Raw genomic sequence first — 13,951 nt, 5'->3', positions numbered from 1 at the left:
TAACTGTTAAGGGGCCTCGTGCTTCTCCAGGCAAAGCTGCAGCCAGTCAGTGCCTGCTGCCTTGCAGGGGAGTAAGGGCTCCAGCTTGCAGGAGGCACCCAGGCAACTGATAACATAAATATATCTTCCTCTTGCTTTGTTTCTGTACATTTTAAGACCATCTCTCTCGCAAGGCCTCCCCTCCGCCCCTCTTTTTTTCTGCCTGCACAGCTGAAACAAAACCAGCGGTGGAGCCACCTTCTCTTGCTGGAGCCTGGCTGGCAGCAGCCTGCCCTGACCTGAGACACCAGCCATTGTTAAGGGTATAACACATTTACATATTTTGCAATAAAACATCAGTTATTTGCATTACTGTGTCAAGTTTTATTTGATTCTTTCACCTAAAAATGACTCATTTTCCTTTCTTGTATTTTAAAAACCAACTACTCTAAGCTTGTTTGAGAATAATCAAAAATTGCCCATTTAGCTAGAAGTCATTTTCTTTTCAAAAGGCAAATGTTATTTAATCTTTCAGCTGTTCATTGTGCCATCATAAATACTTTCTTTTCAGCACAGTTGTGGGGACTGAAATGAGCCCACTAATTGCCTCCCATTTCGACTGACATGTGGTGGTTTAGTGGAAAGAGAACACAGCGGGGAGAAGGAAATAGGAGGCTGAGAAAATGAGAGCTAATTATTTTCACTGCCTCATGTCAGGCTCTGTGTCAGCCTTGTTTTTACAAACTGGAAGGTTTAGCACTAAATAAAACAAACTGGCGTCATGTTTTTATATACTGGCAGTGTCATGGAAGCAGCTGCACATCTCAAAGACAATATAATGCCTGCATTCGCATGGACACCATCTGACAGCCACTGTGAGCCACTGCTAATGAGGATATCACAGTGGTGCCAAGTGAAAGGTGCTGAATTATGTATGATTCTTCATCAGTGCAGCAATAGTCCTGTACATCATTATGAGACATTGTTTTGCTGAAGAGATTAAAACATTCTTAGTTCCAGACCCTGCAACCTATACATGCTACAAGAGGTTATTAATGGAATTTTTAGGGAGAGTTTCTTGTGGATTTCTTTTTGGTTAAAAATATCTCATGGGACAAAGCTGTGGTGGGTCATGACACTATACATATAAAGAAGAGAAGCAAATTAACTATAATTGTGTTATCTTCCTTTAAATCCAGTATAATAAAATATAGTGTAGCAGGGTGATACATAATGATAAATAACCCAAGTGCTGTCACTAGATGTTCAACTCTAATGCCTTTAAAACAGCAGGTTTCAGCAGCTGAGATAGATAATAGCTAAGAATGTAAAGGAGCTTCTGGGGACCTAAATCATCAACATGCTACTACTTTTAGTAACAGCATGGCCAACATTTTTTTCTTATTTGTTTCATCCTGTGCTACATCTTACTTTTCTTCTAATATCCAGTTATCTGCTGCAATGCTATTTCCATTTTTATTTCAATCTTTAAAAAACAAAAAAGTTTATTGCAACCACTGATTTTAAAATGAATCCTTGATTTGGGCCCCCTTGAAAAATGAAGTGCCTCCCTAGCAAAGGTTTTAAACTGTTGTTGCAGGATATGTGTTTGCTGTTTAGAGCCTGTGCCTGATCTTTTTCATTTCCCTTTCAGGTTTTTTTTGCAGACATAAACGCATATGGGGTTAAAGGAGTATTGTCACCACAGTAAGCTGGAGACTTAATTTTTAACGTGTTCTTACTTCCTGTTTCAAAGAGAAAGAAGCAGCTCAAATACATGTGTGATTTGCTTTTCTTTTCTACAGTAATTTTGAGAGGCTGTTGATTTATTGCCTTTGTCAAAGTGTTATTTGGAAATGTTTTCACACAGAGTTTTGCACGTTGTGCCTTTCAGTTCTGAAACTAGATAATTTTGTAAAACAAAAAGCTGATTTTTTAAATTTAGATCAAAATCAAGTAGGTAGATATTGGGAGGTATTTTAATGCTTGAATGACAAGATATCCAGGGAAGTCTCTTTGAAGGACTTATGTAAGCATATCTATCAAGCAGACACATTGAACAAGCCATTTCCAAGTTATTTTCCCACATATGGCTGGCACTAAATGTAGTTTTGATCTAAGAAGTCATATGGCTACAGTTCATCAAAGAATTGAAATTCATATGCTTGGTTTTTCTGGCCAAATTTTTGCTTAAATGGATGAGTATCTCCTATTATAAGAATCTGGAACTCCATTAGAAAACAGGGAAGTATGTCCCTTCCTTTCTACAGCACACAAATCTTGCATTTACTGTTTGGTTGAACAGAATGGTTACTAGGTTTGTAAGACAAGTAATGACCTACTGATCTTAGATATTTGCTAAGTGCCTTGATTCTAAAGTCACCTGCCTGCTGCCTTTTCCATTTCCTTCCTTCCTTCCTTCCTTCCTTCCTTCCTTCCTTCCTTCCTTCCTTCCTTCCTTCCTTCCTTCCTTCCTTCCGCCACTTCCTTCCTTCCTTCCGCCACTTCCTTCCGCCACTTCCTTCCGCCACTTCCTTCCGCCACTTCCTTCCTTCCGCCACTTCCTTCCTTCCTTCTGCCACTTCCTTCCGCCACTTCCTTCCTTCCGCCACTTCCTTCCTTCCTTCCGCCACTTCCTTCCGCCACTTCCTTCCTTCCTTCCGCCACTTCCTTCCTTCCTTCTGCCACTTCCTTCCTTCCGCCACTTCCTTCCTTCCTTCCGCCACTTCCTTCCGCCACTTCCTTCCACCACTTCCTTCCGCCACTTCCTTCCGCCACTTCCTTCCTTCCTTCCGCCACTTCCACCACTTCCTTCCATTCCTTCCTTCCTTCCACCACTTCCTTCTGCCACTTCCTTCTGCCACTTCCTTCCGCCACTTCCTTCTGCCACTTCCTTCCTTCTGCCACTTCCTTCCTTCTGCCACTTCCTTCCGCCACTTCCTTCCTCCCTCCCTCCCTTTTAATATATTTTCCCTTTTCCTCCCAACATCCCCTTGCCTCTCACTCTCCTCTCTCTCATTCTCCCTTTCCCCTTTACAGTAATGATTTTCTAATAACACAAAATGAAAACCTTTCCAAATAAAACGAGGCATGTATTTTTGAGGGACCACAGCGGGTATCCTGTTATGGTATCTTGGTATCTGCACGGTCTGGCTGGAAAGGGCTCCAAAGAGGATCTAAAGGTTTGGGGACTGGATTTGAGGGACAGGAGAGTGTGTGTTTCTGTGAAGATGCAGTTCAGAGCTGGGGAAGGCAGTGTTTGTGCAGGCCTCAGGTATCCACCCCTGCAAAGGGCAGTTTGATCCATGACTGCATGGAGAGGGATGCTGCCTGTGCAGCAGACCTGGCAAGGGGACAGGCAGTGGCAGTGCCCACCCCCTGCCAAACCCTGGATGATTTATTGATTGTTATTGATATTAATGACATTATTGATAATAATGATATTATTATTGATTTATTTTGTTTATTAAAATGAGATCATATTTGTCAGATCTAGTCTGCAGGGAAATGTGAGTGCCCAGCACAAAATCCTGAGTCAGGAGGGCATGGGAGCCCTGGCACAAGGTGCAGCTCTAGCTCTCAAGTGCTTGGCACTGGTATTACTCAGAGATGGCAGGAGATGTGCTGAACTAACTGGAGGATAGTACTTTATGTTGATATTTTTTTCTTTTCTTGGCTCTGGTGTTTTTGTAAAATTTAGAAATATCATCAAGCATCTTGTCTCTAACCTCAGGTTTGATTTGCACTACCATGAATCTCCTGCAAAAAAGTCTGGCCACAAGAACATTGGGCAGGGAGAGGAGCACAGTTCGAGAGATGAGAAGGAGTCAGAGACAATTCACTTTGCTGTTGCTGTTCTGTTTCAAAGCACATGCCCTCCTCATGTCAGAGCCAGTGCACAGTGCTGAACCTGCCTGGGACAGGATAGGCATTTCCATGGGTCAGCTCACAAGTGTGAAAAACAGGACATAAAAGAGATGTGCAAGGAGATACAGTCTGTGATTAGGAAATGGAGGCACAGGGTGACTTCAGCACTTGAGCAGGTTGCACAGGAAGCCAGTAGCAGAACTGGAAACTGAACTTGGTGCCTCTGAGTCTTGGTTGGTGCCCTGACCACTGAACTGCAGTTCCCGTCGCTCAAACTCACACCAGGGCAGTGCGAAAACCAACTCGCATGGCCTCTCTGCTTGTAAAATGTGGAAGCTTTCAAAGCAGACAGATGGACACACAGGGCCAAATGCTGTCATAAACATAATTTCTTGTTGCAGTTCATAAATAATTATATTTCAGTTTTCTTTTAATTTGGAATTGCCAATTCAATGTGTGATGGAAAGCTTTGAGCTTTCTGAGGGCTGAGCTCCTGTGTTACACTTGTGAGAGACACACCTGCAGACACCACAGATGCACCACCTGTGCAAATGGGTAACTTTTAGGCTGCTATATGTTCGTCTGTGCAAATAACTGCTTACACAAGCCCATGGCCCTAAGTGTCCATCTGTGTCCCCACTGAAAGTTTTTCTGAGCAAAACCAAGGTGAAAACTACCTTCTGCAAGCGCTGAGCCCACACCTGCCTTACAGGTGGCATGTGGCAGACACAGACCCCTGAACCGTGGGCACATCTGGAGGAGCTGCTGGCATTGTGAAGGGAAGATTCCCTCCTTCCTGTGTGGAGATGGAGACACTCTGCTTCAGTGGCAGAGTGGTCCTTCAGGGGACTGATTTTTGGAGGAGCTCAGTGCACTGCAGAGTGTTTCATCCCCAAAGCACCTGTCAGGCAGACAGCAAATGTTGGCTGGTTTGCACCATGGACAGGCAGTCTCTGGTCCCCAGTGGGAGCCTCCCTGGCCACAGACACAAACCCCAGCTCCAGCACTCAGTCCATGTGGGATGTCCTGCAGGATGCTGCCAGTTGTCACTGTTCAGATCAGGGGATTAAGGATATCTTTTATTGCTGCAGTTTATTAGAGTCACTGTGATTATTTTCTTAGCTGAGCTTCTTTATCATTAAAATGCAGTTGGAGGCAAGCAGAAGTTGAGGATGCTCAGTGCCTCACTGGGCTCTCAGTATCTGAAATAACTGGGCTGTGATAACAAGCTCATCCTTTGGCCCATTATTTGAGTGATTGTCTTGAAGGTGTTGCACAGGCTTTGTCCGTTCATTCCTGGGTTCACTGGGACAATATCCTTGTGCCTGGCTGCCAGCTCTGGCTGTGACCCCAAGTGGTGGCTCCCATCACTGCCCTGTCCCTCCACTGCCCTGGGGTGTGCAGAGCTCCCAAGCCACATGCTCCAGCAGGCAGTCTGTCCAGGTGAGGCCATTCAGGGACACCACACCTGAGAAGATATCCAGACCTATCAAGGTGGCAGCTGCCTCACAGGGTGAGCTGAGAGAAGAGGGAACAAGACAATGAGAGTTTTCCATTATCAACACTGTACTGCAAACATGTATAAAATGTGTACATGCCCCTTAACTTTCTCACTGGGTTATTTCTTCCCTTCATATATTGAGGATTAGATTTCGGTTGTTTCGGCTTTCAGTTTTGTTTCATTTTGGGTTTTGTTGTTGGGTTTTCTTTTCCTATTTGTATTCTAACAATCCAGCACTCTTTTTTTTTATTATTCATAGGATTGTAAATGGAAAATGTACATGGAGATGGACGGGGATGAAATTGCAATAACCTACATAAAAGATGTGACATTCAACACTAACCTACCTGATGTAGAGATTTTAAAGATGACAAAGGTATTTACAGCCTTAAAGCTTTCAGGAATTCACAGATCTCAAACAAAGACATTAAAATACCACAGCAGTCGACTTTTGTGCTTGCAGAAGCTCAATCTCTTGACAGCTTTTAAATAAAATGCACATTTTAAATAGAATTGTATCATAATAGGAGTTAGGTATTTTGGTTCTCCTTTAAGCTGACAATAATGTTTACAATAGAAAAATAAGAGAAGGAACTAATTTATATTTTCTTGTTTTAATTCCATGTTATATCCTCTGAATTTATTACCTGTTTTAATGAAATGAATGTTCCAAAAATTGCTTTATTTTTCAAGAGAAGAAACCAATTTAAATGTTCCAGAAACCTCATGCGATTTGTCTGAGGGGTTTTGTCATTTTTTTTCTCTCTTTCTTTTTTCTTCTCTCTCTCTTTTTTTTTTTTTTTTTTTTGTGGTTTTAGAACTTTTATCTGGTTCTAAAACTCTCTCTTTCATGCACCAGTGAATTGCAAAGACTGAAATCCATCGCAGACAGTACAGCACTGAACATCTGCAATTCATTGGCACTGAGCATTTTACCCTGTGTCAGAACCTGCCTGTAAATATTTGCCAGTAAGCATTTAGACTGCTTTTCCCTAAGGAACAGAAGTTTTGTTGATGCAGAGGGCATTTTGTTAGCTATTATTTTAATTGTTTGTTTTTATTAATATGCTCCACTTGATAATAGCTAACAAAATAAATTTCTAACTGAAAAAATATACAGCTTGATTGCCAATTAGAATGCTGCTCTAATGTGCACTGGTAAAAACACCCAAACTCTTGAGTGCTTTTAACTGTGAATTTTTGTGGCAAAATTGGGGGGGAAACTTTTAGTCATTTTTTCCTTTAGAAAAACAGATTGTCAACAGTCAGAATTTTAAGGAAAATGTGATATAGGTGTATTTGCCAAAAAATATTCTAATATTTAATTAATGCTAACGCTATTTTTATGGTTAGTCATTTCTGGAACAACACTTGTGATTTTTTTTTTTTGTTATTATTACTGTTCTTATTACTATCATTAGTTTTCTGTCTAATTTTAATCTTGGACATTTCAATTTTTCCTTTAAAAAAGGCATGAAGTTAATTAAACTAACAACTAGATACAGTAAGATTAACTTTTCACATACTTCAACATTTTTATATTTGTCAAGAAATATCTTTGAGAATCTCTAGATATTTGTTCTTGCTTTCCTCTGTAAATCTAGCAGAAGAAAAAGTGTACACGCACAAAATTGAAAAAGGTTCATGCCCCCCTGAAAATATTCCATGTTGTCTCATCTGCTGTGTGTTTTGTATGGAAATCTCTTCTCAGTTTCCTTTTGTAAACCAGGATGTAAATATTTCAAAATTATACTGCTTTGTCTCATAGAATTTTAAGGAAAGTATTGATGTTAGCAATATAGGAATGAATGAAAAGAGGCAAATATAAATCCCTTCTGGGTGATTTAGAAACAAGTTGGGAGATGAAGAGCACCTTATAAAACTCCCACCATGTTTTTTCCAGCCACCTTTTGTAATGGAGAAATGGATTGTGGGCATAGAAGAGCACCAGTCTGTAGAATGTGTTGTTACGTATGAGGTAAGCTCTAAGAAACAAATAAAATAGTTGATCCAAGACAAAACCTACACAGGAGGTGTGGAATAACATCCTCTGGCTTTGTTATAGCCTATAATCAAGTTCTCAGCAGCCTGTAATTAGTTGTAAAATATAAAGTTCAGAGCAAAAGCTGAATGAAGTTTACAGAGACAATGGCCTCAGACTGCTGCCTGGGATGATCCTTCCTCCCAAGGATGAAAGCTCCTTTTGCTTGAAGTGTAATGGTCAGTGTTGCTTGCATTATTTAAAGAGGCTGGTTTTTCTCTTTTCAATGATGTGCTAATTAGGAGAGCAGAAAAGAAATAGAAAAAAAAAAAAAGATAAATCAAGAATAAGATAAAATAAAACCCAGAATACAATTTGATGTGATAGAAATTAGTTTTGTAAAAAAAGTTTGCAGTTACTTACAATACTGATTTTTTAAAGACTAACTCTGTATGTCAGAAGAAGGTTAATAAATGAGATTCCAGCTCTGTCCTGACCAAGCATTCAGGCAGTGATGGAGCGATGGGGAAATCCTGGAACTTGCTTGCTTTTGCCAGAAGTAAAGTAGTTTTCTTTCAGGCTGAAGTTTCTCTCAGGGGTCATAGGTCCTTAACAGCAAACTGAAGGATACTCCAGGAAAATTTTGTTGGGGATCCCCCTGCAAAAATACCTTAATCCTACCTCTTTTAGTAGAAAGCAGTGCACATTTGATCCTCATTAACAGAACTAATAAAATGTATTTTTGTGTTTTAGAGGAAGGCCTTCAGATCTTTCCTCCACAGGGTACAAGAATTGAAGCAGTTATTCACTACCACATTTTTAGCATAATCACAAGTACCAGCCAAAATTATCTCGAGTCTAAAAATATTTGAGAACTAGCTAAGTGGTTTTGCAAAACAGGCTCTATATTGAAACAACTGCTGCCACCCAGGCACTAGTGGAAGTTCCCTCATAGGGGAGTTTGGTGTGTTGTGTGTTTGTTGTTACATCCTCACACTTGTTGTGTCCTTCCTGAGCAGAGTGATGTTAGAGCTCCCAAAAGCACAAGGCACATCCAGGCTATCTGCTGGAGCAAGCTGAAAGCACAGGATGAGGTTGAGGCAGTACAGCTCCTGATACAGACCTCGCTGCCCAGTTCGGAGGGGAATTCACGGAGCAGATCTGACTCGGGTAAGTCAACACACGTGAACTTTATTGCTGACATGGGCAGGGCATATATGGGGAGGACAGCAAGAAGTCAATGCATGTCACCCACTCAGCTTGGTGTCACCTGCAGGTGTGCTGAGGGTGCACTCAATCCCTCTGTATGTCAGTGATGAAGATTATAAATAGCACTGGTCCCAACATGGACCCTCAGGGACACCACTTGTCCCTGATGTACACCAGGACTCTGAGCTGTTGACCTCTGGATGCAACCATTCAACCAATTCCTTATCCTAACAGTCCATTCTCAAATCCATCTCTGACCAGTTTAGAGAGGAGGATGTTGGGGATCATGTCAAAGGCTTTACAGAAGTCCAGATAAATGACATCTGTAGCTCTTCCCTTGTCCACTGATGTTAAGATCAGGAAGCTCCCCCAGTCCTCATCCTGTTGTCCATTGACTTAATAGGTGTGGGAAGAGAGGCTGACATTGAAGATTGAGACAAAGCCTTCTCCCCATCTGTTGTTACCAGTTTTCCAGTGCTGTTTATTGGGGGGTACCCCTTCTTTGAAGTTCTTATTTTGTTAGCATAGCTGAAACCCTTCTTGTTATTCTTTGCATCCCTTGCCAGGTTCAGTTTCAGCTTTGTTTTGCCCTTCCTCACTAGATCCCAATACAAACAAACTTCATATCTATACTTTTCCCAGGCTACCTGTCCTTGTTTCCACTTCCTGTGCATTTGCTTTTTCCCCCTTACTTTTACCAGCACTTCCATACTCAGACACACCAGTCTCTTACCTTCTTTGTCCAGTTTCTTGCTCCTGGAGAGCTCTTGCACTCTCTGAAAGACTTCCTCAAAGATCTGTCAGCTCTATTGTCACACTCCCTTGTCCCCAGGGGATCCTTTCCTTATGTCCTTGAGGAGCTGGAAGTCTGTTTTCCTAAAATTCATGGGCCTAACTACCCAACCCATGTCCCTCAGGACTGCAAACACTACCAATGCATGATCATTGCAGCACAGGCTGCCTCCAGTCTTGATGTCCTTGATTAATTGCTTACATTGGTGGCCATCAGATCCATTTTTCCCCCTGGCAGAGCTGCCTGTTGCCTGTCTCTGAAGGGTAAGGGGGATGCCCTGTATGCTCCTGTAGGAAGCAGGCTGGAAGGAGTCCATGGTGATAAGCTCACACTGCACTGGAGTGCTTTGGCCAGCTCTTCCCTCCCACCCTTAGCCACCCAGCACACAGCTTTGCACAGATGTGGTGCTTGGACAAAGGGCCCCTCCTGTTAGAGATGTGTGGGTGCTCTTGCTCTGGCCAGGGCTCTTGCAGGGGGACACACATACTGAGGCTGCAGCCTCAGAGACAAGGAGTCCCCTGTGGATGATGCACTGTTTTGACAAGTACAATACTGCCAGCCTGGCAGGCCCAAGTGCTCCTGACATCCTGCTCTTCTCTGAGGAATTGTGGAAATCTTCCCACAGCATTCTTCTTCCACAGCTCAGCTTGCCCATTTGAGCCACCCCTGACTCATCATTGTCTGACCTCTGGAATGGTGTTTGTTATGGCTTCTGGAGCTTAATTTGTTCAGTGAGGTATGTTTAATAATGCAGTGGGCTCTACAATGCAGTTTTCATTTCCTAATACATTTATGCTGCTGACAGATTCACACTCATCTCAGTTGACTCTAGCACAGTTCTGCCTTTAAGACCTGCTGTTGTTTTTGTAAAGATGTTTGTTAGCCAAGCTGTTTTTCACTTTGAGTTCACGGTAGGGCTACAGAAATGTTTGGGTTGGGACACCTTGTTCCAGCAGTACAGGAACTGGAACAAGATACCAGTGAGCAGAGGAGGAATGTCTCAATTTTTTACACTACTGGCAACTGTAGAAGAATGGCTCTGTGAATTGAGAGGTGCTGGGTTTGGACTGCAGACACATCTAACACGGGTGTACTTATTCCTAAGCAATTATGATCCATTTGCAACACAATTACATTTTATAATGTAAGTGAAACCTAGAACATGTCCTAAAAGATACATCTTTACTCCAGATTAGCTTTGCAGATAGAAGTTACCCTGGTTTTGGGGTGATGAGCCCTGCAGCCATACCAAGTATGGTGTGTATCTTCACAGGTTGGCTCAGCTGCTGTAAACCCAAATGGTTGCTTTTTTTTCAGTGAGTGGTGGGAGAGCTTGTCTGTCCCTTTGGCACACTGGAGGAGTTACATGGAAGCACTAATGTTTTGTCAGCAGCCAATTGAATAGGCACTGTTCAAAGGAGGTGGGTTACCAGCCAGCATGAAAGCTGTGCCTCAGCTCTAGCAAACCTTCTGGCCTGTCTTCTTTACCAGACCACCTATCCCAGGTTTAAAAGACCACCAAATCCAAGCACAAAGGTAAGGGTAATACCTGTCTAATAGGCTAAAATAACTACCTCTGTGGGCTACCACACAGAGCTCAGTGTACAGAGCTGGTGGGTCAGAGACCACGTGAGGGAGAAGCCCCCCAGCCCATGAGAGGCATGAGAAGCTCCTTCTCCCAGCCCCAGAGGGCACACTGGAGATCCTTGCTGGGCAGCTGGATCCTGGGCTGGCAGCTGCTGTTGGCTGTAAGGAGCAAGGACTGAGCAGCCTGAAGGGAGCCCCTTGTTCAGGGAGATCAGCACTAGTCCCATAGCACATGTGATGGCCACCTGAGTGTTGATAACAAATGAAGATCCAAACTTGAGTCCTGGGCCTGCTGTTTCCAGGTTTATGAGGTCGGTGATTCACATCCACAGCCTTGGTCGGAGGGCACGGGGGAATGGCAGAGGCAATAGTTTCCAGCAAGTACTTGTTGGCATGCATGTTTCTTTTGAAACCAAGACTTTCAAGGAGGTTGAGAAGCAGAGGAGGCAATTCCCATCTGTCTTTCTGTGAAAGAAGGTTCACCTCTGAGTGCAGGTGGAGCTATCTGCTGTGTCAGTGTCATACACACTATGACAGGGAAGACAGTTTCTTTTTGACATACTTGACAATAAGTTGAAGTGATTTAAATCTCTTTGGATTCAAACAAAGTCTGGGGAAAAGAGGAGTTGAAGAGATCATCCATTACATTTTAACAGGAGAAATCCTAATGAGGACAGAGCTGCTATCCAGCTCCCACAAAACTCCCCATGGTCAATGAAGTGTTCCAGCGAGAGGCAGAGAGGGTTATGCTTTCTTGTTGGAATGATATTAGCAATCTTTAAGGACAAATAATTCAAATCTCTCTAGAACAAAATTATTTTAGCTGCTCCCCATGAGTCTTTGGCCAGAGCTGTGGCCTCAGATAAGAGGAAATCCTGTTCTCTGCTCTACCCACAAAGTAGCAAACCAGGCAGCCTTTGCAGTTCAAATGGAAAATTTACAGCTATTGTATTTGCTAAAGGCTTTCATGGAAACCACAGGACTGACTTTCAAAACCACTTCAGTGTGATCTCTGAAAGCTAAACTTTTGTTACAACCCCAGGGCTGTGACAGTAGGTGTAGAGGGAACTGTAATACCCTGAGTTGCTCTCAGTTAAGCACTGTCTGAGCCAGCCTGCCTGAAGCCTAATGCCTCACTGACTTTTCCACATACAGAGTCAGTTTTCTGCATGAAGCTGGATGCAAAGTAGATTGAATTCTGAATTTTCAGTAGCAACAACAACTAAAGTAGCTCTGGTTTTTAATGGTGTGTAGCAGTTTGAAAAGAAATTGGAGGCAGAGGAGGTGAATGTGGCTGCTGCAGCTGGGATTTGCACTGGCTCTGCACTGCTTCCTCTGTGCTGGGCTGTGAACAGCACGGCTGTGCCAGCTGGGATGGGTGCAGCTGGAAGGCAGTGTTGCAGCAGTACCTTGGGGTGACCTCTGTGTCAGCTCCAGAGGTCTCCAGGCTCTTTTCTAATGAAAGCTGTGGAGAAATCTGCTGAGGCTGCCAAGAGCATCACAGGGCATGTTTAAAACCAGGTTGGGTTCAAATGACCAGAAGGCACTTGGGGGTGGGAACCCACCTGAACAGCCAGGTGGATGGCTCAGTAACCATCTTCTAGTCTAAGCTCCGTAATCTGCAGTGGCATCAGAAATATTTGTATCAGTTGTTATTTTAAAAGCCCAACATTATGTTCAAGCATAACATTGAACATACTCAAATCTAGGACTGTTTGCTGCAAGGCTGGGAGGGGAAGGGTGGTTTGAGGTTCTTCTGAGAGAAACGCTGGTACGTAACCTCACACCTTCGGTAAACCTGAGAGCGGTTTTCCATCGATTCACAGAAAGCTGACTCTGTTTCCCTTCCCTCGCCAGGCACTGACAGTCAGTGGATGCAGACCCTGCGCATGCAGCAGCTAGCAAAGGCCATTTCCCTCCAGCACGGCCACCCGCACAGCCCGAGCACGGTCACGCACTACCTGCCCTACCTGCGCAGCCAGGACTCGTACGCCGCGGCCGTCCGGAGGACGCGCGCTCCCGTCAGCCAGCAGCTCACGTCCATCAGCCACTCGAGGAACTCCTCTCCCCTATCGCACAGCTTGATGAGAAACCTTTCCAATCTGCACTTGAACTCAAAAGGCAGCAGCGCCTCCAGCACGGCCTCTGACACCCCTTCAGAGAGGGACAGGTCTGCCGGCCAGGGCAGGACCGCCTCGCACGGCGGCGCCTCCCGCAGCTCCTCGGGCGGGCGGCGCAGCGGGACCGGCTCCCCGGTGCCCCCGCGGCCCTCGGCAAGGCCCGGCAGGACTGCTCTGCCCGCGGGCCCCCCGGCTTCCCAGCACCGCAGGTACCCCCGCGCCCCTCTGCAGCCCTCGGCCATCCCTGGCATGCCCCCACAGGGTGACGGCGAGCCCAGGAGGGGCGAAGGGGAGAGCAGAGCCAGCGAGGGCGGGTGGATAAAGGTGCAGCACGCAAGGAAACCCCACAGGCAAGCCGCCGGCAAGCCGGGAAAGGAGAGAGCCAGGGGGAGCTGGCGGGGCCGGAGGACGTTCTGAGAGGAATTTGGCCCTTTATTTAACTGAACGTTCAACCTAGAGAAGATATGCCTGCTCCTGTTCAATTTGCTGCGCCGAAGCTGGTACCCACCTGGCTGGGGCCTGCCAGCGGACAGGGAGAGCTGCCACCTCTCCTCCGGTCATTGTCAGCACCAAGGGATTTAATTTGGTTTTCTCCCCTCTGTATGGCTGCTCATGTTCTCAGCTGACTGGACATCCACTCATTTGCTTAATATGTCAAAAATAAAATCTGTAAGGCACAACCAGGTGCCACAGTGAAAGGCTCTCAGTTTCATCCTTGGGAGAGTTGTGCTGTTACCTCTCTCCTCACCTCACTTTGCTTCTAAGTGCTGAGTCCAGCTCTAAGCAGGGTCTTCTCACCCCTTGTCTAGTCTGCTTCTGCCGGGGCTATAGGAAGAGGTATATATTTCAGCATAGTCTGAAAAAAGGGGACACAAGGACAGTTTTCTTCAGGTCCACTTTAGTAGCTTCACTTC

At 44.6% G+C, this 13,951-nt stretch overlaps 1 protein-coding gene across 1 annotated transcript in view; it reads left to right on the top strand.

Annotated features, from left to right (window-relative positions):
- MAP3K20 (mitogen-activated protein kinase kinase kinase 20) overlaps positions 1–13,735 on the top strand; it is a 90,723-nt gene extending 76,988 nt beyond the window's left edge. Inside the window, exons 16-19 of the mRNA XM_071434891.1 lie at positions 5,607–5,723; positions 7,251–7,325; positions 8,348–8,498; positions 12,775–13,735. Of these exons, the coding sequence (XP_071290992.1) occupies positions 5,607–5,723; positions 7,251–7,325; positions 8,348–8,498; positions 12,775–13,454 (1,023 nt within the window). The 3' untranslated portion in view covers positions 13,455–13,735. The remainder of the gene's footprint in view (positions 1–5,606; positions 5,724–7,250; positions 7,326–8,347; positions 8,499–12,774) is intronic.
- Positions 13,736–13,951: the final 216 nt, after the last annotated feature.

The sequence above is a fragment of the Agelaius tricolor genome, unplaced genomic scaffold (genome assembly GCF_023055355.1).
Source record: "Agelaius tricolor isolate 1412-34295 unplaced genomic scaffold, bAgeTri1.0.p SCAF_10, whole genome shotgun sequence".
Classification (NCBI taxonomy): Eukaryota; Metazoa; Chordata; class Aves; order Passeriformes; family Icteridae; genus Agelaius; species Agelaius tricolor.
This window is presented reverse-complemented; position numbering and strand designations above follow the sequence as displayed.